This window comes from Culex pipiens, chromosome 2 (genome assembly GCF_016801865.2).
Source record: "Culex pipiens pallens isolate TS chromosome 2, TS_CPP_V2, whole genome shotgun sequence".
Classification (NCBI taxonomy): domain Eukaryota; kingdom Metazoa; phylum Arthropoda; class Insecta; order Diptera; family Culicidae; genus Culex; species Culex pipiens.
In genome coordinates this window covers 111815953-111841627 of record NC_068938.1, presented here as the reverse complement: position 1 = coordinate 111841627, position 25675 = coordinate 111815953, and the positions used below count along the sequence as shown (strand labels likewise).

The following is a 25675-nucleotide window of genomic DNA, read 5'->3' as shown; positions in this document are numbered from 1 at the left end:
AAAAAAAAGTTGTCGACAAAAATTGAGCAGGAATATTGAAAAGTTTTGTTTCTGGCGAAAATAACGAAGTAAAAGTTGGTTGAATTTATAAACTTGTGTACTTACTGCTTTTGCAAAAAAAAAGTTCCCGCGCTTGTCTGGCCTCAAGTGGGCCACCATGACAAAGCATTTCAATTTTCTTTCGCGTGGAAAACAGCTTTAAATCATCACCTCGAAGTGGAGGGGAAGAGCAGTGCATCAGCTGGTCCCCCACCCATAATGGAGTAGATTAATACTAAAATTGCTCCTCCTTTTGTTCTCTTTTTTTCTTGCAGATTGAAAATCGACAACAATGGGGGCGCCTGGTGTCCGAAGCACATGGTTTCGCGCAACCTGAACGAGTACCTGCAGCTGGACCTGCAGAAGATGCACGTCGTGACGGCGATCAAAACGCAGGGCCGGTTCGGCAAGGGCCAGGGCCGGGAGTACACCGAGGCGTACGTGATCGAGTACTGGCGGCCTGGGTTTTCCAAGTGGAAGCGCTGGAAAAATACCAGGGATAATGAGGTGAGTTTGGGGGAAATATTTCGATTTGGAACTATATGATTTTTAGGAATTATGTGGGTGTCATGAATTTATCACATTCACCCTCTTTTGTTTCCAATTTCTAAAATTCTAAACAAAACTGCACGATTGTTTGTGATTCTCCATAAACAATGGACAAAAAAACTGTCACATGCCTTACAATGCAATGTACAAAACGGTTGTTCAATAAGTATATTTCATTTAAATTTACCGTAAAACGGGGTGACTTTGATAGGTTTTGAGATTTTTCCACAATATGAAGATTAGATTTTAATTACTAGGCTTAGTGATTTTTCACGCTCGAAAATTGCAAATTTCACGGGGACCTCAATTTCAAAACACTAAATTTCACGCAAATTTCGCAAATATATTATTTAAATAACCTAAAAACAATTTGAATAAATTTGAACCTGACACAAAAAAAAAAATTCTCCTGATTTTCCTAAAAGATTCCACCTGGTTAATGGATGGGCTCTATATATATTTTTAAACAAAATGTAGGGCATGCGTATTCTCATTTATTGAACTGTTTTTATTTTTATATTTGACTAATAAAGCTCAAAAGTTTTCGTGAATTTCCTTCATTTTACTGAATTTCATATCAAAGCAAGATTCAACAATCTTGTCCAGCCAAAATAAGTTCAAAACCAAAAAGTTAAATTTTTTGCGACATTTATCACATTAAAAATAAGTTTAATTATTTTATTCAAAATGAAATTTTTAACATTTTTAATTTATTTTACTTGCTCTTGTTAGTGATTTAGTTATATAAGTTGTTCCAAAATGGATTATGATGCAACACACAGCTGAAAGGAACTCCAAATCTCTGTTAAAAATTGCAAAAGAACTGATTTTATCTTGATTATTCACCAAGAAATCCGAATTGAATTGAAAAAAAATCAAAATGACTCAGAAAAATTATAAACGTTTTTAAAAGTTGATTTCAAAGCAAAAAATAATTTGAATAAAACAATGCTTGATTCTTTTAATTTCTTCGAACTTAGAACTTCTTAACTATACCTTTCAAATAAAATGCAGTAAAAATTTTATTACAGCCAATGAAAATATTACTAAACTAACCTAAAGGAACCATCACAACGTCCTTCCTTAATCTGTTTTGCCTTCCTCACTGAGGTAAGGCTATAATCCTGCTCTAAAAATGAACTTTTTATTAAAAGCTCGAAGACCCACCTTCATTTATACATATCGACTCAGAATCGAAAACTGAACAAATGTCTGTGTGTGTGTATGTGTGTGTGTGTGTGTGTGTGTGTGTGTGTGTGTGTATGTGTGTGTGTGTGTGTGTATGTGTGTGTGTGTGTATGTATGTTCAAAAATCTTGCCAAGTTTTCTCAGCACTGGCTGAACCGATTTTGATCGAACCAGTTGCATTCGACTTGATTTAGGGTCCCATACATCGCTATTGAATTGTTTGAAGTTTCGATAAGTAGTTCAAAAGTTATGTATAAAAATGTGTTTTCACATATATCCGGATCTCAATTATATGCATGGAAACGATGTCCGGATCCATCATCCGACCCATCGTTGATTAGGTAATCAAGAGACCTTTCCAACAAGTCCACAACATCGAAGATCTGGTAACCCTGTCTCGAGTTATGACCACTTAAGTGATATTTATGTACTTTTTTGAAGCCGGATCTCACTTGAATGCATGTAAACGATGTCCGGATCCATCATCCGACCAATCATTGGTTAGGTAATCAAGAGACCTTTCCAACGAGTCCACATAATTGAAGATCTGGCAACCCTGTCTCGAGTTATGACCACTTAAGTGATATTTATGTACTTTTTTGAAGCCGGATCTCACTTAAATGCATGTAAACGATGTCCGGATCCATCATCCAACCCATCGTTGGTTAGGTAATCAAGAGACCTTTCCAACAAGTTCACAACATCGAAGATCTGGTAACCCTGTCTCGAGTTATGACCATTTAAGTGATATTTATGTACTTTTTTGAAGCCGGATCTCACTTAAATGTATGTAAACGATGTCCGGAACCATCATCCGACCCATCGTTGGTTAGATAATCAAGAGACCTTTCCAACGAGTCCACATTATTGAAAATCTGGCAACCCTGTTTCGAGTTATGACCACTTAAGTGATATTTATGTACTTTTTTGAAGCCGGATCTCAATTCAATGCATGTAAACGATGTCTGGATCCATCATCCGACCCATGATTGGTTAGGTAATCGAGAGACCTTTCCAACGAGTCCACATAATTGAAGATCTGGTAACCCTGTCTCGAGTTATGACCACTTAAGTGATATTTATGTACTTTTTTGAAGTCGGATCTCACTTAAATGCATGTAAACGATGTCCGGATCCATCATCCAACCCATCGTTGGTTAGGTAATCAAGAGACCTTTCCAACAAGTTCACAACACCGAAGATCTGGTAACCCTGTCTCGAGTTATGACCATTTAAGTGATATTTATGTACTTTTTTGAAGCCGGATCTCACTTAAATGTATGTAAACGATGTCCGGAACCATCATCCGACCCATCGTTGGTTAGATAATCAAGAGACCTTTCCAACGAGTCCACATTATTGAAAATCTGGCAACCCTGTCTCGAGTTATGACAACTTAAGTTATATCTGTGGACTTATTTTTCTGGACCTAAAAAAAATAGCTGAAATATGTGTCCAAACCACTCATATTACCCATTGTTGGTAAAAAGTGAGGAAGGCATCAACCACATAGGTGGATTAAGTTAGTTTCCAATAAATTACAAATTACTAAACTTAATAAGTTTCTAAAAAAAATTGAACAATTCCTCAAATGGTTCATATCAAGCATTTCAATTGTAAACTAATAAAATTTACTTAAATAGTCTGTATGGGTAAAATATTTATTATGTTATTATTTAAAAAAAAAAAAATTGAGAAAAATGATAAATTTCACGTTACGCCGTCTTCGAAATCTTCAAAAATCATTAATCCTATGTTAGTAATTAAACCAGGGTATTCACTCGCTTGAATCTACAGTATTTTATAAGATTATTTTTATTTTCATTCTAGTTTCATAAATCATTTTGAGAAAAATAGTTACAGTTTTACACAAACATAAAATTTCACGGGATTTCGCGGAAAAAGCCAAATTTCACGGATTTCACGCTGTCCGCGAAATCGTGAAATTTCACTAACCCTATTAATTACGTATGGAATGGTAATGACCGACCGTGGTAGAGAAGTGTTCAAAATACTGCTTGGAGATGTTTTCATAAAATTTTGAAAAGTTATTATAATTAAGAAAATGTTGATGAGTAGCAATAGTGTCATGATTTTCTTAATGAACATAATTTCAATTCGGAAAATGGAATGTGTTTGCAGATTCTTTTGATAATTTTCCACTAGAACAGTGGTTCTCAACCTTTTCTTGGCCAGAAACCCTTTTTAGTTTTACTAAAGCTGCTGGTAGGGTACAAATGTTGAGATTTCTTTACAAGTTTGATTTTACACTTTCTGAATTTACAAATCTGGAGTATTTTTTTTTTTTTTGAAAAGGTCCAATAAACCAAATTTCCAGTTTTTGCTTGTTGGGTGTTTTTGAAACCGCCTTGGGTCAGGGGTATTAATTTTCAATTTCAATTCGGTTTTATTGGTGAATAATCAAGATACAATGAGTTATTTTGAAGTGCATAACAGAGTTTTGGAGTTCCTTTCAGCTGTGTGTTGCATCTTAATCCATTTTGGAACAATTATTTCTTTAACTAAGGCACTAGCAAGAGTAAGAATCAGGGGTATTAAAAGACACCCAAAATGCAAAAAATTGAAGTGGTAGAATCGTAACTAATAATGGCTTTATGTTTGTCTTCTGTGTATAGAATTTAACGTATCATTTTCCGTTGAAAAACTACCAGTCACAGCCCAAAAATTAAAACTTAAGGTAGTTAATGAAAGTAAGTAAACTTCCTTCATTAAAGGTTATTTCGAAATTTGGAGGCATGTAATTTTGAGTTTCGAAAAGGCACCATAAAACAATTTTTATTTAAGTAAAAATCACTGATAAGATTTTTTAAATTTTATGCCTCAATATTTATAAGTGTGAAAATTCCTGGGAATCTCGATAAAATTTCCCGGGAATCGAGAGGCTCAAAAATGGCCGATTTCCCGGGAATTCCCGCTCGTCAACCTCTAATTGTATTCTTTGATATTTTTTAGTGAAATATATGATTTCAAATTATGAAAATGATTCATATTTATTTTTTCGTAACACTAAAACAATATCAACAAGATTCAAGATATCAATACTTAAAAAAGGGACAAAATGAGTAACACTTCGAAAAAATCGGTCGGTCACGTACAAAATTCAAAAAAATATTGAGAAAATGTTTTTTCTATGCAAACCTGACTAACAACTTTGCCAAAGTTTGGTGATAAGAAAATCCAATCTCAGGATACCGACAGAATTTCGAAAAAATCCATGCCACTTGTGTATGAATAGCAGGGATGCCACTTGGTTTTTTTAAATGTCTGTAAAAAAGTCTGTGTTTGTCTGTGCATTTGTCTAAAATTCAAATATATCAATTCACAGTCATTGAAATCTATCAGAAATCGCTTTTTTAAGCATTTGAAGTCTAACAAAATAAGTTTCGACAAAAAAGATTACAAAATATTAATATAATGAAGTTTTTTAAAAGTCTGTGCACCTCAAAAAATGTCTTGCACAAGCTCAAAAGTCTGTGAAACATAGACAAATCTGTGTATCTGGCATCCCTGATGAATAGTCACCATTTTGTATGCAGAAAGCAATTTTACAAGTCAAAAAGTGCAATGAGAAGTCGATTTGCGATTACTCGAGGATTAAACACTTCGTTAAAAAAAATGTTGTGGATTTTTTTCAAATGTCCGCCATTACAGGGTTTGTCTTCCGGTACCCCCTGAGACCGCTCATGTTCCTCAGGTTGAGAACCGCTGCACTAGAAGAATGTAAAATATGTTTGTAAATAATAAATATTATGTGTTTTAGAATCATAAATAAAACAATCATCAAATTTATAGGCATTTTGAATAAAACAAATTTCATATCAATTTTGAAAACTTTTGATTCGTGCTTCGAATTCAGTTTAAAATGTAATATAAATTGATATTTGTATACACAAAACTAGTTTCAATCAATTTCAAGCAAAATTCTGATTTTTAATATTTTTTTCCTAAAATTCACTTGTATTTTGTTGTTAAAAAGCCTATAAACAACCTTATTGATGGTACCACCATCTAGGGCGAATCGGAACTACAGTCTGAAAAGAGACAGCAGTTTTTTGAGCACTTATAAGCTTGAAATTTGGAAAATGATTAACTAGTTTAGATGTTCTGTGTCCGTTCTATCCAAAACTAATCAAAAATATCCAGATATTGTACAGTAACTAGGCTAAAGCAGCTGTTCCAATTCACCCCACTTGTCCCGTTTAGCCCCAGACACATTTGACATTTAACGTTTACATAAAATTTGAATACTTGAAATCTAGACATTTCCAAAAAAAAAATGTCCACGTGGTTTATGGATGGTCCCTTATTTGAATGATGAAAAGCATTACATTTTTTTTTTTGAAAAATCACTTGTCAAGTTTGGAAGCTTTGGCACAACTTTTGAAGTGCTTTGCCTTAATTTATTTTATTTTTATAAACACAGATGTTGAAGCATAATGTTGAGGAACTTTCCAAATTGAGCACCACCATTTAAGCAGCATAAACATCCCCGCAAAAGGACATCTTCTCCGAGATGAGATGCTGAGCTAGATGAAAAACAAACGAACCTCGTACCAGCTTTTCCATCACAAGACAATAAAACATAAAAGTGCTGAATCGAAAGAAGCAAAAAATTGCTAAAACAACACACAATACTCTTCTACGACGCCAGTCAGTTACTTAAACCTTGAGCCCGGTTTTGTGTATTCCGAGCAGTGCAGCTTGTTTTGTTTCGATTACAAAGAGCCTTTGCCGGCTGGGCGTGACATTTCCTCCCCCCCCCCACCTGGTAAAGTTGTTCCTCGCCGGAATTGATCTTTACGCTTTTGATAACGAGCCAGAGAGAGAGAGAGCCCTCTGGACAGGACGACAAAATGGTGTTCGCCCCAAAATGGCTTATTAGTCGACATCTGAGATGGTGACAACGACGGCGATCCACCCCGAGGGTGGGTGGCCAAGGTAGAGCGGATTAATTATACCTTGAAAACAGACGCGGGCAGCCCCAAAAGGACATCTTTTAATGTTCACATCATTACAGTTTTCGCCGGACTTTTTTTTTACTTCTTCTTCCTCTTCTGATAACAAGGTTGATAAGTTGACTTGCTCGGGCTTCGGGACCAAAAAGCAAAAAAAAAGAAAAGTTCCTTTCTTGCCTGTCTCGAAGGGAAAACCGAGTAATTAGATTCAGGTAATTTAAAATTCACTTGTTAATTTATGACAAATTTTCCTTACGTTTCTCATTCCACGGAGTCGTTTCCAACCAAAAAGCAAGAAAAACAAGGCAAGACTCTCTTTTGTTTCATCCCTGGAGCGCTGTTTTCCATTAAGCTCGTTGTTTTTGAGGAGAGCGTGTACTACGACTTTCAATTATTTTTCCGCCTTTGGTTTCCATTCTCGGCTGTGGGCCCTTCTATTTCGTCTCTCGCTTCTTCGTGCGGCTAGGACTTTCCGGAACCGGTGTCGGTTGTTGGGACAAAACGAAGATTGAGTTGTTGATGAAAATTAGTTTTAACAGAAGTGGACCAGCGCAAAAACAAACTCATTGTTTTTAAAAATTACGTACTGTAATTTTTTTTTTCGAGCTACAATTTACGTAATATTTTTTTCAAAATGGCTTGAAACTTTTTTTTCTCATCTTTTTAGTTAGACATTCCTTTTACACGGAGTTCACACACACTACCAAACGTTTGTTTTGATAGTGTGCGTAAGCGCGGTGTAAAAAGTGACAGTTCGTCACCTTTTAGTTTGACAAACTAAAAAAGTGTCAAACCAAAATGTGACCAACCATCGGGGGTTGAGTGTAACAGGTTTTGACAGATTTTGAGAGCTTTAACATATTTTGCCAATATCAATATTTTTTTAATCAGGTGAATTTTACTTTTCAATAAAAATGTAAATTCATCCATTTTGAGGCCGAAAATTTCGACAATGATAAACCATTACAAATTTATAAGCTTTTGAGTTAATTGATATCTTCCCTTCCCTTTCTTATTCGTAATTGTCAGATTTTCGTCTGCCATTAATTTTGAGCTGGCAATCCTGTGTCTACACTTACTGTAATTTTTAACACATCAAAAAATACAAAAATAAAAATCAAGACAATTTTCATGAAATTGTGGAGAATAAATTGAGAATATCGCGAATTTTCTAGATTTTTATTATGTATTTTTGTAGTTGATAAAACATTACCCATGCATTCCGTATGTTTCCATACAAGGCATCATACAATTTTGCAGACAAATCCTGCATACAAAATGAGCTGCAGAACATTCGAAAATCTGTATCTTCAAATAAGATTCCCAACATACGATTTTTTATTTTTCGAAATTTTCTGATGTGGCATTTTTGTGTTAATGTTGAGGATGGTGGAAAATCAGGAAAAAAATACAAAAATAAATTCAAATTATTTTTTTTACAATTAACAAATTCTCAATGTCAAAAAAACAACCCACCAAAAATTATTTTTGACTTACTTGGGCTATAATGTTGAAACTAGTAAAAAAAGGTTTTCTCAGTATCATCTAATTAGTGCTCATTTTTTACTCGCGATAGTTAGAATAGTATTTGTTAGATTTTAAATTTTTGAATTAATCTTCTGTGAAATATTCGAATAAAATTATTCCAAATTTTTGAATCAAATTTTCTCAGCTTGACAAAATTATTTTTATGGGATGCTTTTCCTTAATTAAATGTTTTTAAAATGTTCAAAAAATTAAATAAAATGATATAAAATGCCTTTGGGTAATTCTCCGCCAACTCACACAGCAGTTGCCCCGACCCCTTTTGCGTGAGACTTTGTCCTAAGGGGTAACTTTTGTCCCTGATCACAAATCCGAGGTCCATTTTTTTGATATCTCGTGGCGGAGGGCCGGTTCAACCCCTTAAATTTTTGAACATGCAAAAAAAGAGGTTTTTCAACAATTTGCAGCTTGAAACGGTGATGAGATAGAAATTTGTGAAAAACATATTTTTCATCGAAAAAAAAAACACTTAAAAAGTTTTAAAAACTCTGCCATTTTCTGTTACTCAACCGAAAAAAATTTTAGAACATGTCGTTTTATGGAAAATTTAATGTACTTTTCGAATCTACGTTGACTCAGAAGGGTATTTTTTTCATTTAGAGCAAAATTTCATTTTAAAATTTCGTGTTTTTTTTTAACTTTGTAGGGTAGTTTGTAACAATGTTCTACAAAGTTGTAGAGCAGACAATTACAAAAAAAATAATGTATAAACATAATGGGTTTGCTTATTAACATCACAAGTTATCGTGATTTTACGAAAAAAAAGTTTTGAAAAAGTTTGTCGTCGTTGATCATGGCCGTTCATGGTCACCCGGACAAACACGGATGACGAAACAAAGAGGAACGCAAAATGTGACTTTTTCAAATCTTTTTTTCGTAGAATCGCAAACCCCTTATGTCCAAATACTATTTTTTTTGTAATTATCTGCTTTACAACTTTGTAGAACATTGTTACACTTTAAAAAATAATCCTGCAAAGTTAGAAAAAATACGAAATTTTAAAATAAAAAATTGTGTTCTTAATTAAAAATGACCCATCTGGGTCAATGTAGATTCGAAAAGTACATTAAATTTCACATAAAATCAAATGTTCCGAAAATTTTCTATAGCTGGGTAACGGAAAATGCCAGAGTTTTTAAAACTTTTGAAGCGTTTTTTCGATGAAAAATACTTTTTTTATCGGAATTCTGAGTAAGCCATCAAATCGGGCGTACAATTTTACATAAAAGTCCCTTTGACACCAAATTTCTATCTCATCACCGTTTCAGGCTGCAAATTATCGAAAAACACCTCTTTTTCGCATGTACAAAAATGGAAGGGGTCGTACCGCCCCTCCGTCACGAGATATCAAATAACGGACCTCGGATTCGTGATCAGGGACAAAAGTTACTCCTTAGGAAAAAGTTTCACGTAAATCGAAGAGGGGTCGGGCAACTTTTCCCGATTTCGTGTGAGTTGGTACACAGAAAAAAATGATGGTTATATTCATCTGGAAATGGTGACAGATTTTGTGGCAAAAAAAAAAGATTTATTTCATCCTAGAAAATGATGAATTTTCATCAGTTTTTGATGAATATTCATCAGGTTCACATTTTTACACATTTTTTGAGTAATATTACTCAAAAAAAGAGGTAATATTCAACCTACCAAATTTTCATCATTCCAAAATTCAACTTTTTTTTCTGTGTAGAGAATTACCCCTTTTTTAAACACTCAAATTTTTAAGTCATTTCCGAACACTAGCGTGCACAGGGTGGGGCAACATGGGGCAGTTGCCCCACCATCCTCAGAAATTTGTTCTAAAATTGCCAAAGGGGGGGTCCATAAACGACGAAATTTTCAAAACGCTCATATTGTTGCCACACCTTCCTTGAGGATCTGGGCACGCTAGTGTTTCCGAATGCGAAATTTTTTTTTAATTTTTCCTAGAGATTCTATTTTCTCAAGGAATAAAATCTGTGATACGTGATTTTGCACTGTCCATAACTAAAACTCGCAAAAAATATTCATATTTTGGAAATTCCAATTCCATGGAATCCATTTCCTTGCATGGAAAAAACGAGTGATTCAAAATGGCATCTTTGAACAAATTGTCATCCAAATTCAAAAAAATACAAAGAAAAGGCGATTTTTAAATCGTAGAGAATCACTTATTTTATTTGGAAATAAAATGTAAAGTTAAATTTCACCATTTTCAAAAGAGGATATATTCAATCTCATCTTCCAACATTGCCTGCCACTTTCCCATCATATTCAATTTCCCAACAAACTGTCTTACGATGAGGTCCTTTTGCTTCTCGGAACGTCAAACGATCTTACCGAAAATCGATAAGTGGCTTTTGTTAAAATTACACACACCTCTCAAGGTGGAGGCAAAACCGTGCGCAACCGGTCTCCATTGGTGTCCTCATCATCATCATCATTGTCGTCGCCGAAGAAAAGGACCTTTCTTCATCTTTTTTTTCTGTGTTGCGAAGAGGGGGAGAGAATGGTCCAAAAAGGGCCCCAAAAAGATGATGATGGCGTGTGTAAACGTCCTTTTTCAAAGAAGATGGGCCCAAGCGATTACCACGTTTTCTTCGCTTTCTCAGGTAGATGAACGCCGAGAAAGAAGAGATCTTTGAGCTTTGAACGTCGAGAAAAAGGGATTTGATGTAGTGTGTGTAAACAGTTTTCCGGTGGCAAGGTTTGCCGTTTCAATTCAGGTCCCAGAAGTTGCTGCTGCTGCTGCTGCGGTGGGGTGCCAAATGGACGATGTTTGCATAGGATTTTGAGGACCGAGGCAGTAACTTTTTTCCGAAAGCACTCCGGTTGAAGGCCCAAGCCCCAGCTCAGCCCAGCCAGAGGTAAATTTGTCCGGCAATATTAGCTTAGCACGTGGAGCCGGTTCGTTATCACTATTATTTACTTTTTTTGCTTCATCCCATCTCTTGAGGGGAGACATCACATACTGCTGCTGAGATACTGTTGGGATTTTGTTTGGAAAAGGAGTAAACCACTTTGGTTAACGAGAAAATTGGTCGTAACTCAGTTTGTTTAATGTGCATGTGTTTTAGCTAGCTGGCTTTTATATTGTTGGAAAATCAAACATGATTATAAGTAGCTGTCTTGTTTGAGGTTTTGAGTACAAATCTTACACCCAAAACTGGCAGCGCTAGTCCGAGAGAATGATGGTCTCGAGTCGAGAGAATAGTGGTACCATTCACGGACGCAGAGAACACAGCTCGAGATGGGCGATAGAACTATTCTCTCGAGCTTCATTTGCAAAAAAAGTTCATCCGTCAAACAAAAAACCAAAAGTGTCGACATCGGGAATCGAACCAGAGACCTTTGACAAATCAATCCAATGACTTAGCTGCCTCGGCCACCACAGCTTGGTGACCAAGGAGAAGTCAGAAGAAGAATGTATGACACTTGTTGGAGATTTATTGATTCAACTAACGAATGAACTCATTTGTTATGATGGTGTGAGTTGGTACCATTATTCTATCGATTTTGGCACTGAGCCCTCAATAAATTTTGAGAGAACGATTATCTCGACTCTGAATTTTGGGTGTATCTTATCAAGAACGGTGATACTTAATCAGGACTGCATTTCTCTGAGACTACTGGAAAGTTTTTTTTGTTATTTTTTATTTGTATCAATCTTTGTACTTTACAATTGTCTTTGACCAAAGAAGTCATTGTGCATTAGTAAATCCATACAAGTTTTCATACAATTTGTGCCGCTGTTCATACAAAAGGGCTTTTAAGATATTCAAAAATCTGTATCAAGACTCTGCACTCTTGATTCTTAATTTTTTTGAAGGGATTTTTTTGATCGAACTGGCCTTGTCTTCAGGAAAATTGTATGTATTGCTTAGGACTTTTCGGAATATTTGTAAACCACATGGCAGCTCCCTCCGTGTACGCACGAGAGCATGCAGCTAGTGCTCAGTGCTCCATCGTTTTTTTCGATTTTTTCGCCGTAATTGATTGTGGTTACCCGCGAGTTTGCTTCTCCAGCATGCCAAAGGCCGGCCGTGGCCGTGGCAGTTCGAGTGCGGCCTCGAAAAACCCGCGAAGTTCGTCTACCGGCCGTGTGCAAAAAGGTAAACAAACCAACGCCGTGTCGACCGCCATCGCGCAGGGGAGCGTGAGCGCAGAAGGCATCGACAAAAAGTTACTACATCCCGGATATGTTCCGAGATCACCAGTGCGAACCCGTTCCGGTACTTCCGGTGCCATGACCAGTGGCACATCAACATCCGCCAACATCCCCACCAGGAACGAGTTCCAGATGCTGAGCGACGACGAAGAAAACAACAACTCTGACGGTAGCAGCACTGCCGACGACGACGACGACGATGATGGTCGTGCACGGAAAAAAGTGCCGACGTCAAAAAAGAACAACTCTCCAGCGCCACGTAGACCACCTCCAATTTTTGTTTTGAACACGTTAGCGTACGATGTTGACGAGTTGCTGGAAGGCCTCGGATATTGTCTGAAAATCGGTAAGTCGGCAGTGCAAGTGATCACACTGAATAAAAATAATTTCGACCTGGTGTTTGAAGAGTTGAAGCGTAGCAACTTCAACTTCTACACATTCAACCCCGAGAAGCCCCCTGTTAAGGTCGTCTTGCAGGGTTACCAAGACCGTTCGATCGCCGACCTGAAGCGACACCTCTCGAACGCCGGAATAATGCCACGGGAGATTAAAGTGCTCTCGCGAAAGACAACGGTAACAGGTACACACACACTGTACCTGTTGTACTTCGACCGCGGCACCGTCAAGATCCAAGACCTGCGGCGGACTAAAACGTTGGACGGTTTTTGGGTAAACTGGCGGTTTTACACCAAGAACCCGACGGACATAGCGCAATGCCACCGTTGCCAGAAATTCGGCCACGGCTCGCGGAACTGCAACCTCCGGCCCCGCTGCGTGAAGTGCGGTGAGTCACACCTCTCGGAGGCGTGCGCACTGCCACGAAAGGCGGACTTGGGGGACAAGGCAGAACAAACCAAGCCGCGCGTAAAGTGCGCGAACTGTGACGGCAACCATACCGGCAATTACCGTGGATGCGTTGCGCGCAAGGCCTACCTCGAGGAGCAGGAAAAGAGGAAGAAGAAAGCGTCCCACCCTCCTCAGCGAAGTACGAGCGCAGCCGTTCCTGCAGCTGGACAGCGTACGGTTCCAGCTGAAAACTCAGCGTTCCCTCCTGGTTGGGGGCGTTCGTTCGCCAGCGTGGTCGCTGCCGGTAGCGGCAGTACGGCCCAGCAAGAAGTCACCGGGGAAGATCTCTTCACCCTGCCGGAGTTCTTTGCTCTCGCGGGGGAGATGATGACGCGGTTTCGGAGCTGCCGGAACAAGGCAGAACAATTCCTGGCCCTTGGGGAACTGATGATCAAACACAACTACAAAGGATAAATTACCTGTGATCTAGATATAAGCTTTCTCTTCCTCTATCCCCTTTCCTTTGCAATTTCTGTAAGTTTTTTTTATAGTTTTTTCTTACTCTTGCTAGTGCCTTAGTTAAAGAAATAATTGTTCCTAAATGGATTATGATGCAACACACAGCTGTAAGGAACTCCAAAACTCTGTTATGCACTTCAAAATAACTCATTGTATCTTGATTATTCACCAATAAAACCGAATTGAAAATTGAATAAACCACATGGCACTTTGGACAATACCCAAAAAAAATAATAAAAAAATGGAATTACAGGTCACGGGTTCAAATTATGAATGAAAAAAGTGGTTTAAAATGGATGATTTCAGTTAGGGGCCATCCATAAACCACGTGGACACTTTGTCCCCCCAATCGTGGACAATTTCCATACAAATAAAATCATTTTTGTATGGAGTGTGGACAATCTCCAAACCCCCTCCCTCCCCCCCCAAGCTGTCCACGTGGTTTATTGATGGTCCCCTAACTGAGTACATTTATGGACTCGACCTTCAAAGATTTGGACCTAATTTGGAGGAAAGTTCATCTATCGATAGTTAACAGCAATTCCAAGTTTGGTGTCAATTGGACTGTCCTTCTATTCTTGGCACCGCCCTCTTTTTGAAGATTTTCGAAATATTTTTTTTTTGTGCTTAAGATACTCATAACTAATTCTTTTTACATAGCAGAAGACTTTCTTCATGCTGCATTCTAAAGGAAATTTTCCAATGAATTCGATAAAAATATAATGTTAACCCTTAAACGCATCCTAATAATGTATTATAACGCTTTTAGTTTAAACATGTGGTTTTGACTCATTTCACGATCGTGTTACTAGGACAATTTTCATAAAAAATCAATGAAAACCTCAAAGTAAAGGGGACATAAACATTGAAAATTATTTGTAGCTGTCCAAATTTGACCCATAAAAAGATATTTTCAAAACATTGGCATAGTCTTTTAAAACAATTTAAAATACCAAACCCCTTATTAACAAAAAAATAATAGTTACTTTTTTCTGATGTTTTAAAGTTAAAGATCGGTTGAATCTTTTTTGTGAATTATTTAGGTTTATACATGCTCATACAATGCACGCTTATTTATTTTTCAAATAATTTGTTTGCTCAGTATTGGGACTGATTGTTTATTTACCCAACTTTGTTTTAATCACCTTAAATTGTTGATATTACGGGCTTTTATCGGTAGTTTTCGGTGAAATTAAACTCACAAATTAGAAGAAAGTAATGAAACTGATAGGTGGATAGATGACTAGTGTCTTAGAAGAAGATGGAAAAGGACGGAAACTAAGTCAGCGAAAGGGCCATATGAGAAAGCGTACGTGTGTGATCAAGTCTTTTAACCTTCTAATTTGGCTGTGTACAAGTACTGAGTCGCAACCTCAGTAAGTGTACACAGACAAATCATCCCTGTGTGTCATCCAAATGACTCCAGGACCGTCCTGGAGTCATTTGGATGACACACAGGGATGATTTGTCTGTGTACACTTACTGAGGTTGCGACTCAGTACTTGTACACAGCCAAATTAGAAGGTTAAAAGACTTGATCACACACGTACGCTTTCTCATATGGCCCTTTCGCTGACTTAGTTTCCGTCCTTTTCCATCTTCTTCTAAGACACTAGTCATCTATCCACCTATCAGTTTCATTACTTTCTTCTAATTTGTGAGTTTAATTTCACCGAAAACTACCGATAAAAGCCCGTAATATAAATAATTTGTTTGGAGAAATACGTGTGATAATTTTATTTTGTTATAATAAAAAGCTTAATAATTGAAAATAAATTTAGTTCACGTTAAATGATCCAGAATGTATCTGAAAACAGATAAACAAATACTACCAAACTTTGCCTAACTTTTATCAACATGAACTGCATAACAACTTTTCACAATGATTTTAAAAATGTAAATTGCAAACTTTTGAAGAGAAATTATATTTTATAAAATAACTAAAATATTTTTGAAATTTATTTTGGTTGGCTTAACATGTTTTTAAAGTCATTAAAAAAATTAAATGCTCGATCAATAAGTTGAATCAATTTCCGGCAAAGCTACACGATGATAATTTGTTATTTTCGTTCCACAATTTCTCATCATTTTCGCCAATCTATTTTTACTGGTTCGCCATTTCCCCCCGAAATTGACTCTTTAATCATCGGACAAGCCGGTTCGACTCGGAAGCAAATAAACAGCCGGAAAATACACAAACATCACACACACACCCGAAATCCTCAACGGACCAAGTCTTGCCGAGATTCCAAACTTGATGCCGGAGCGCCGGCCCGGGAGAAAACAAAAGCTAAAACTCATTATAGGCTGAAATATCTTCCCATTTCCCGTCATCCGTAGTAAATTTCCCCACGGATGAAGCTGCTGCTGCCTCCTTCCATTCTCATTTTCGTTTTTCGTCCTGTCTCAGAAGTTGGAAACACAATGGCAGCGGCGGAGTGCGTAAGACAGCTGCTGCCACCCAGTAGCTAATTTCGTGTAGGGGGGCGGGGGCTTCCGAAAAATGAAAATAAGACCGAGATGAGGAAATATCAACAACTGAATAAATCATAAATCCTCAAGACTTTGCCTGGCGCGGGCCCCGAGCTCATAAACAGGCACAAGTCTGGGAGGAAATTTCATTGAAATTAAAGAAAAACATCCTTCGTTTGAAACGCGACTCAGCTCGGGAAAACAAGAAAATTCCATCACAAAGGGTTTGGGGCGAAGCTTAACGAGAACTTCCTTCGGGCGATTGCTGGAACTAAAACAGCGTCGGCAGGTGAGAACGGGGAAAAAGCAGCTCCAACGAAGGATGAATGATTGCTTGAGCCATTTTTAAAGAGATTTCCTGGTTTACAAAAGGGGTGGGGAGGGGTAACGCATGAAACGGATTTAAGGAACAAAACGAGCTTTAGCAGTTAGGGAAGCATGAACTTGCGTACAACAAAGCAGGCGTCGTCGTCTTCGTCGGTGACGGCTTTTATTCCGACTTTTTTTTCGGGATTTTCCATGGCCTTCTTGGTTTTGAGAGCAAATCCTCGCGCGTGTGTGGGGAGCTAACTGAAGTGTGAACAAAACGCCCACCTCCGACGCGTTCCGTCACGGATACCGGTTCTGTGTCGGGGTGCAGGGTAAGGGTTCTGCCAAGGGATTTCACCTTCCAAAAAGCTGGGATGTATTCGTCAGGTGGGATTTGGAGTTATGATTGTTTGACTTTAATATGAGATTTAAATGACAGAAGATGCACGGTTTAGATCGAGATTTGAGTAAGAAAGAAATGTTTGAAATCATTAACTTTGTTTTCTTTTCAAATATAAAAATATAAAAATTTTAATAAAAAGCCACACTTGTACCATTTCAATGAAAAAATACATTAAATGCATTACAATTGGTTTTTAACGACAATATTTTCAGACCCAAATAACTTTTTAGTTAAGTGGTCCTTAAACCCAAATGAATAAAAAATAAAACGATAATATTTCTTTTTAAGGTAGTTTTAGCGACAATATTTCTTTTTTATTGTGGAAAAATACTTTTTGCAGTACTGCACATCATAAAGCACATTGCACATAAAATATCACTCCAAGGCTTTTCGAACCGTTTTTGGAAAAAATGATAATTTTTTGCAACAGCCAAATGTTTATTTTGCCATTATTAGTCTTATAAGAGATTTATGATGTTTCATCTGAATGTTCCATCACTTGTTGTTGAATGTTTCATCTCTCGTTCTTTAAAAAATGCGCCAAAAATCCGGAGACGAAAAGAAATTTTGCAAAATATTGTTTTTTTATCTCTATGGATCTTCTTAAAAAAAAATGAATTTAAGGTAAATTAGTATGAAGAGTATCACAAAATGTTTTCATTGACTTTTTCACTGTATTTACAGTTTTTACAGGTATTTTTTTATGTTTTTACAATGAATTTAGAAAAGTATTTGGCCCTTTTTGTTGCTTATATAAATCCTTACTGGAACTGGAAACTACAATTTTACTTTAAATAAAAAAACTTTTGTTAATGCACCAGTGGTTGGTGGCTTCTTCACATTTACAATGCAATTCAACTCCTAAGTTCTAGAGTTTTTTAAGGTCCTATAAGCTATTGTGTCTCATATGTTTATATGACCTATTAAAAAACAAAAACTCTAGAGTTGTCCTGTTCTAGATTTACATTGTTTGCGGTTTCACCGCTTATTGAGCCGATTTGGTCCAAACCAGGTTGCAGCACCGAAAAAGACCTGATTAAAAAAAAGTTTATGCATAAAAAAAAATACCTCATACAGACTTTTTCCAGAAAACATGCAGACTTCGCTTTGAAGCATTGCGGCAACCGGGCGTTTCACATCTGGTGCGACTCTTGCTCGTAAACAAAAAGACCCGACCTATTAGGCCGATGCAAATATTTAAAAAAGTTTTTGTCCCTCGACCCTGGCCGAGGTCAAGGGGGGGGCAAAAAAATAAAAAAATATAAAAATTTAAATTACAAGCCATAATCTTCACATTTAAATGAAAAAAGTGTTTTAAAATGCATTTTACACTAGTTCAGTTGTTTTGCAATCATTAATTTTCAAAAAATCTAAGATCTGACAAAAACAAAAATTGTATCGAAAAAAAATATTTTGCATCGAAAATTTTCAAAAAATCTTAAGATTTTTTAATAAACCCAAACATGCTAAAAATGATTTTAAACGCAGGAGAATGTATTTTAATTTGATTGCAGCTGGTTGCCCTTGAATTTTCATTGAAATTTTGAAGTTTATTGTAAAAATATTTTTTTTGCCCCCTGATTTTTCGGGCCAATTTTGAAGGGGGGGGTGACAAAAACTTTAAAAAATATTTGTACCAGCCTTAAGGTTATTTAAAAATCACTCTTTTTTGTATCTACAAATAACTTTTTATTAGTATACACTCAACCCCCGGTGGTTGGTAACTTTTTCGATTGACACTTTTTTAGTTTGTACCCCGTTGGTTGGTCAAAGTCAAACTTAAAAATTAACGTACTGTCACTTTTTATACGGCGCTCACGCACACTATCAAAACAGTAGTGTTCAGTAGTGTGAGTGAACTCCGTGTAAAAGGGGTGTCAAACTAAAAAGTGACCCCGTTCATTTGACAACAGTTGGTGTCAAACCATCCGGGTTTGAGTGTAACTTCTAAAATACTTCACTAAACATGATGATTTTGAATAGGACCCCAAAGCGGTCATAAAAAAGCAGTCCCGGCCAAATTCGATTCAGTCAGTTTTGAGATATGCGTGTGGAAAGAAAATCATGTCTACACACATCCTCACAGACATTTGCTCAGAAAATGATTCTGGGTCGATATGTATACGTAAAGGTGTATTTAGGAAGTTCAATTTTCGATTAATTTTATAGCTTTTCCTCAGTGAGGAAGGCAAAAAATCAAACATAAATTAAACTTTTTTTTTCTTAATTTTTTATTTAGATTTTCATTCATTCAGACAAAATATTATTGGGGTAATTCTCTACCAACTCACACGAAATCGGGAAAAGTTGCCCCGACCCCTCTTCGATTTGCGTGAAACTTTGTCCTAAGGGGTAACTTTTGTCCCTGATCACGAATCCGAGGTCCGTTTTTTGATATCTCGTGACGGAGGGGCGGTACGACCCCTTCCATTTTTGAACATGCGAAAAAAGAGGTGTTTTTCAATAATTTGCAGCCTGAAACGGTGATGAGATAGAAATTTGGTGTCAAAGGGACTTTTATGTAAAATTAGACGCCCGATTTGATGGCGTACTCAGAATTCCGAAAAAAACGTATTTTTCATCGAAAAAAACACTAAAAAAGTTTTAAAAATTCTCCCATTTTCCGTTACTCGACTGTAAAAAATTTTGGAACATGTCATTTTATGGGAAATTTAATGTACTTTTCGAATCTACATTGTCCCAGAAGGGTCATTTTTTCATTTAGAACAAAATTTTTCATTTTAAAATTTCGTGTTTTTTCTAACTTTGCAGGGTTATTTTTTAGAGTGTAACAATGTTCTACAAAGTTGTAGAGCAGACAATTACAAAAAATTTGATATATATACATAAGGGGTTTGCTTATAAACATCACAAGTTATCGCGATTTTACGAAAAAAAGTTTTGAAAAAGTTACTTTTTGCGTTTCTCTTTGTTTCGTCGTCCGTGTCTGTCGCGGGTGACCATGAACGGCCATGATCGATGACGACCAACTTTTTTAAAACTTTTTTTCGTAAAATCGTGATAACTTGTGATGTTTATAAGCAAAACCCTTATGTATAAATATTAAAATTTTTGTAATTGTCTGCTCTACAACTTTGTAGAACATTGTTACTCTCTAAAAAATAACCCTGCAAAGTTAGAAAAAACACGAAATTTTAAAATGAAAAATTTTGTTCTAAATGAAAAAATGACCCTTCTGGGACAATGTAGATTCGAAAAGTACATTAAATTTCCCATAAAATGACATGTTCCAAAATTTTTTACAGTCGAGTAACGGAAAATGGGAGAATTTTTAAAACTTTTTTAGTGTTTTTTTCGATGAAAAATACGTTTTTTCGGAATTCTGAGTACGCCATCAAATCGGGCGTCTAATTTTACATAAAAGTCCCTTTGACACCAAATTTCTATCTCATCACCGTTTCAGGCTGCAAATTATTGAAAAACACCTGCTGTGTGAGTTGGCGGAGAATTACCCATTGAATGTTCAGTCACAAGCTTAACTCTTAAAAATGTAAACATATTTAAATTATTTCGATGTACTGAAAGCTATTACCGTAAACTGGGGTCAATCGGGACACATGGGGCGAATTGAGACAGCAGTTGTAACCATGTTGGAGCACAATATTTTGATTTTTCTGGTTGGTTGGACTCAAACCAACAAAATGTTTACATCCATTTCCAAATTAAAAGGCTTGAAGTGCTTTAAAAACTGCTGTCCCTATTCAGACTGCAGTCCCGATTCACCCCAGATTACGGTATCTAGTTTAAAACTTAATGACTTTTTTCCCCAAATTACAATTAATGATTTGATCCAATCGACCTTGTTATCTTGTCGCATCCACCATTTCGATATTCCAAGTAAACCGCGTGTAATGTTTGACCTTTAATAAACAAAATAAATAGCACGCAATGTAAACAATAACAAACACGTTTTGTTTGGCTGACCGTTCTGCGCCTTGAACTGAAGTTTTGTTGAATTTGGTTGCCGAAGTTCCAAGTTATAGTTAAAAATGTTTACGGTAGTCGAACTTGTACGTGTGTCAAACGCGCTCGGACCTGAATTCCCGTTGACCAGTTATCGCACTTTTATTGAATATCTCACGATTGAAATCGAATTTTGAGGATCTGTGAAGGTTAATAGTTGAGGCATTGTGAGCTGCACAATATGGCGTTCTTAACTCAAATTGGCCCAAACTGCACGTGTGACAAGATAGCACAACAACGAAGAAATGAATGAATCCTAGCTCAACACTTACAAAAAACTTCAAAAACAACTGTTTCCTCATTAAAAGGCTCATTTTATAATCTGTCACTTACAATAAAAGTCCACCATCTGGCGGTTCAAAGCGACTTATTCTGACGAGGGTCACCACTTAGCTTCAGGTTGAAAGGTAAAAATTCAAACTTCCTCCACATTATTTTACCCTACCTTGCTTGCAGGCAATCTAATGAATGATTAAAATGTCCTTCTCTACACTTTTCTAAGAATTTTAAAATTTATGCCGTTGCAAAAACCCTTAAAGAAGCCAAAAAAAAAACTTACGGAAAAACAACATTAGCATAAATCTGGTCCTGGTTGTTTCCCTTCGTCGTAGTCTTCGTTGTTTGCCGGAAAAAGGTTTATAAATATACCTCTCATCCATAAATTTACCTCACTCTTTGCTGGTTGCATAAAAAAGTTAAATTATTTCCCTTCGCTGGAAGAACACGTGTAGCCTGCTGCGCCCGGCGTGATTTCATCGGCAAGGCTCATCAACTAAGAGGGACGAGCATAATTTCCCCCCTCTTTTAGTTCGAAAGCCCTGGGAAAGTGTCTGCGAGTATGTGTTTCATTATAATTTCATTTTCATTTTCCTGCACATCATGAAAACACTCTCTCTCTCTTCACATGGATGCACTTCGGGAAATGCCACCCACCGCCACCATGACTCATCGGGACTTTCCTCTTTTCTTTCTTTCATTTTCTCCGCAGATTCTCTCCGGCAACACCAACACCTACAGTGAAGTGGAAAACGTTTTGCAGCCAATTATCTTTGCGTCGAAAATCCGCATCTACCCGTACAGCCAGTACGACCGGACGGTTTGCCTGCGGGCGGAAATCATCGGCTGCGAGTGGGATGGTAAGTTTAAGGGGAAGGGCAGTGTATTATTATGCCATACATGGATGTTTTGGAGAAGGATTTCACGATCAAAACATTTTGAACCAAAATAGTAATGTAAAAACCTTTGCTCTGTTTTGGAGAAGATAATCATTGTATCCTACATTAATTGAAATTAATTAAAAATAATTCTTGTAATCCTTACTACAACCCATTTGTAGTCCCAACTTCTCGATAGTTTGTTTGTAGAGATTCACTTCAACTCTGCAAACGGTAGAGTTTCGTTTTGCTTTGTTCAATTCTTTAAAACATTTCACTTTTTTTTCTGGTTTGCGGAACAATTTGCAACTCGAGCTGAGCAATTTTTTTTTCAGTAGTGCTTTCCCATTTTTTCAACTTTATTCACATGTCTCTGTGGAAAAAAAGGAGTTTCCCTTGAACCTGGCACTCCTCGTAGAGGGTCCTTCACTGAGCACCAGAGCTGAACCTAAAGTCCTTGTTACTTTACCTTCAAACAAACGCTGACTGTAATTTTCACGTGAAGAGTGCGTACTCAAAGAGCGACGTGGTGATGACGATGATGGGAGTGATTTTCCACTTGACAACTCGCTGCTGAGTTGAGCTGATTGCTCCCGCACTTACTTAGAAGGTCTTGTTTAATTACACCGATTCTTGGGTGCTGAATTGAGCATGAAGTTCAGTGTAATTTGTTCTCTATTTAAATCGTTGAAATATGATAGTTTTGAAATAGTTAAGATATTTTCTAATCAACCTAATCTGAACCCATTCTCAAAACTTCCCTCAGACCTTCTGGCCCAGATTTTCCTTTGTTCGTGATGGCATTTTAAATAAACGCTTCATGATCATTACCCGTGCCACGGTCGGGGCCAAATCAGGCGGTAATAATCTTTACTGCCTTCTCGGCCTGGTCTGGTCCCATCAAAATTTTCCTTTCATAAACAAAATACCTCCTCTCACATTAAGCGTTCTGGTGACTGGTATCAAATTTTAACGCCCCCTCCTTATTCTCAGTCGGCTTAAGACACCCCCAACTCCCCCTCCCCTCTAGAGCAAGGGATCGTCTTTCGTCAAAAGGCATAATTGCTGCCACGAGAGCGGAAAATGAGGAACACATTCCTGAAGCGAACACGCACACACATTTACCCCAGCATAATTTGGGAACGAAGAAAAAGGAGAGCGAGGAGAAAAAAAAATGAGTGGAAAAGTGGCGGGAAAACACGACCATAACAATGTTTATGCCTAACGAGGTCGTTGTGCCAGTCTGAAGATGCTCCCAAAGCCGGAGAAGCTCTGGGATTCGAGAGGAGTGACAGTGTGAGCACGAATCGAAAATCACAAGATTGGGAAAGGGTGTTTAAGGAGCTGGGGAAGTGTGGGGGATAAATTCTGAAGAGAAAAAACAATGGTTCAAAAATACAAAAAAAATACAAAAATACAAAAATACAAAAATACAAAAATACAAAAATACAAAAATACAAAAATACAAAAATACAAAAATACAAAAATAAAAAAATACAAAAATACAAAAATACAAAAATACAAAAATACAAAAATACAAAAATACAAAAATACAAAAATACATAAATACAAAAATACAAAAATACAAAAATACAAAAATACAAAAATACAAAAATACAAAAATACAAAAATACAAAAATACAAAAATACAAAAATACAAAAATACAAAAATACAAAAATACAAAAATACAAAAATACAAAAATACAAAAATACAAAAATACAAAAATACAAAAATACAAAAATACAAAAATACAAAAATACAAAAATACAAAAATACAAAAATACAAAAATACAAAAATACAAAAATACAAAAATACAAAAATACAAAAATACAAAAATACAAAAATACAAAAATACAAAAATACAAAAATACAAAAATACAAAAATACAAAAATACAAAAATACAAAAATACAAAAATACAAAAATACAAAAATACAAAAATACAAAAATACAAAAATACAAAAATACAAAAATACAAAAATACAAAAATACAAAAATACAAAAATACAAAAATACAAAAATACAAAAATACAAAAATACAAAAATACAAAAATACAAAAATACAAAAATACAAAAATACAAAAATACAAAAATACAAAAATACAAAAATACAAAATACAAAAATACAAAAAAACAAAAATACAAAAATACAAAAATACAAAAATACAAAAATACAAAAATACAAAAATACAAAAATACAAAAATACAAAAATACAAAAATACAAAAATACAAAAATACAAAAATACAAAATACAAAAATACAAAAATACAAAAATACAAAAATACAAAAATACAAAAATACAAAAATACAAAAATACAAATACAAAAATACAAAAATACAAAAATACAAAAATACAAAAATACAAAAATACAAAATACAAAAATACAAAAATACAAAAATACAAAAATACAAAAATACGAAAATACAAAAATACAAAAATACAAAAATACAAAAATACAAAAATACAAAAATACAAAAATACAAAAATACAAAAATACAAAAATACAAAAATACAAAAATACAAAAATACAAAAATACAAAATACAAAAATACAAAAATACAAAATACAAAAATACAAAAATACAAAAATACAAAAATACAAAAATACAAAAATACAAAAATACAAAAATACAAAAATACAAAAATACAAAAATACAAAAATACAAAAATACAAAAATACAAAAATACAAAAATACAAAATACAAAAATACAAAAATACAAAAATACAAAAATACAAAAATACAAAAATACAAAAATACAAAAATACAAAAATACAAAAATACAAAAATACAAAAATACAAAAATACAAAAATACAAAAATACAAAAATACAAAAATACAAAATACAAAAATACAAAAATACAAAAATACAAAAATACAAAAATACAAAAATACAAAAATACAAAAATACAAAAATACAAAAATACAAAATACAAAAATACAAAAATACAAAAATACAAAATACAAAAATACAAAAATACAAAAATACAAAAATACAAAAATACAAAAATACAAAAATACAAAAATACAAAAATACAAAAATACAAAAATACAAAAATACAAAAATACAAAAATACAAAATACAAAAATACAAAAATACAAAAATACAAAAATACAAAAATACAAAAATACAAAAATACAAAAATACAAAAATACAAAAATACAAAAATACAAAAATACAAAAATACAAAAATACAAAAATACAAAAATACAAAAATACAAAAATACAAAAATACAAAAATACAAAAATACAAAAATACAAAAATACAAAAATACAAAAATACAAAAATACAAAAATACAAAAATACAAAAATACAAAAATACAAAAATACAAAAATACAAAAATACAAAAATACAAAAATACAAAAATACAAAAATACAAAAATACAAAAATACAAAAATACAAAAATACAAAAATACAAAAATACAAAAATACAAAAATACAAAAATACAAAAATACAAAATACAAAAATACAAAAATACAAAAATACAAAAATACAAAAATACAAAAATACAAAAATACAAAAATACAAAAATACAAAAATACAAAAATACAAAAATACAAAAATACAAAAATACAAAAATACAAAAATACAAAAATA

General features: G+C 35.0%; 1 protein-coding gene across 2 annotated transcripts in view; it reads left to right on the top strand.

The window, feature by feature from the left end:
• The window catches only part of LOC120421982 (discoidin domain-containing receptor tyrosine kinase B), a 527019-nt gene that overhangs the window by 295549 nt on the left and 205795 nt on the right, over positions 1-25675 (top strand). For both annotated transcript variants that reach the window (XM_039585292.2, XM_039585291.2), the window contains exons 4-5: positions 315-546; positions 21906-22053. In XM_039585292.2, coding sequence (XP_039441226.1) covers positions 315-546; positions 21906-22053 — 380 coding nt within the window. The remainder of the gene's footprint in view (positions 1-314; positions 547-21905; positions 22054-25675) is intronic.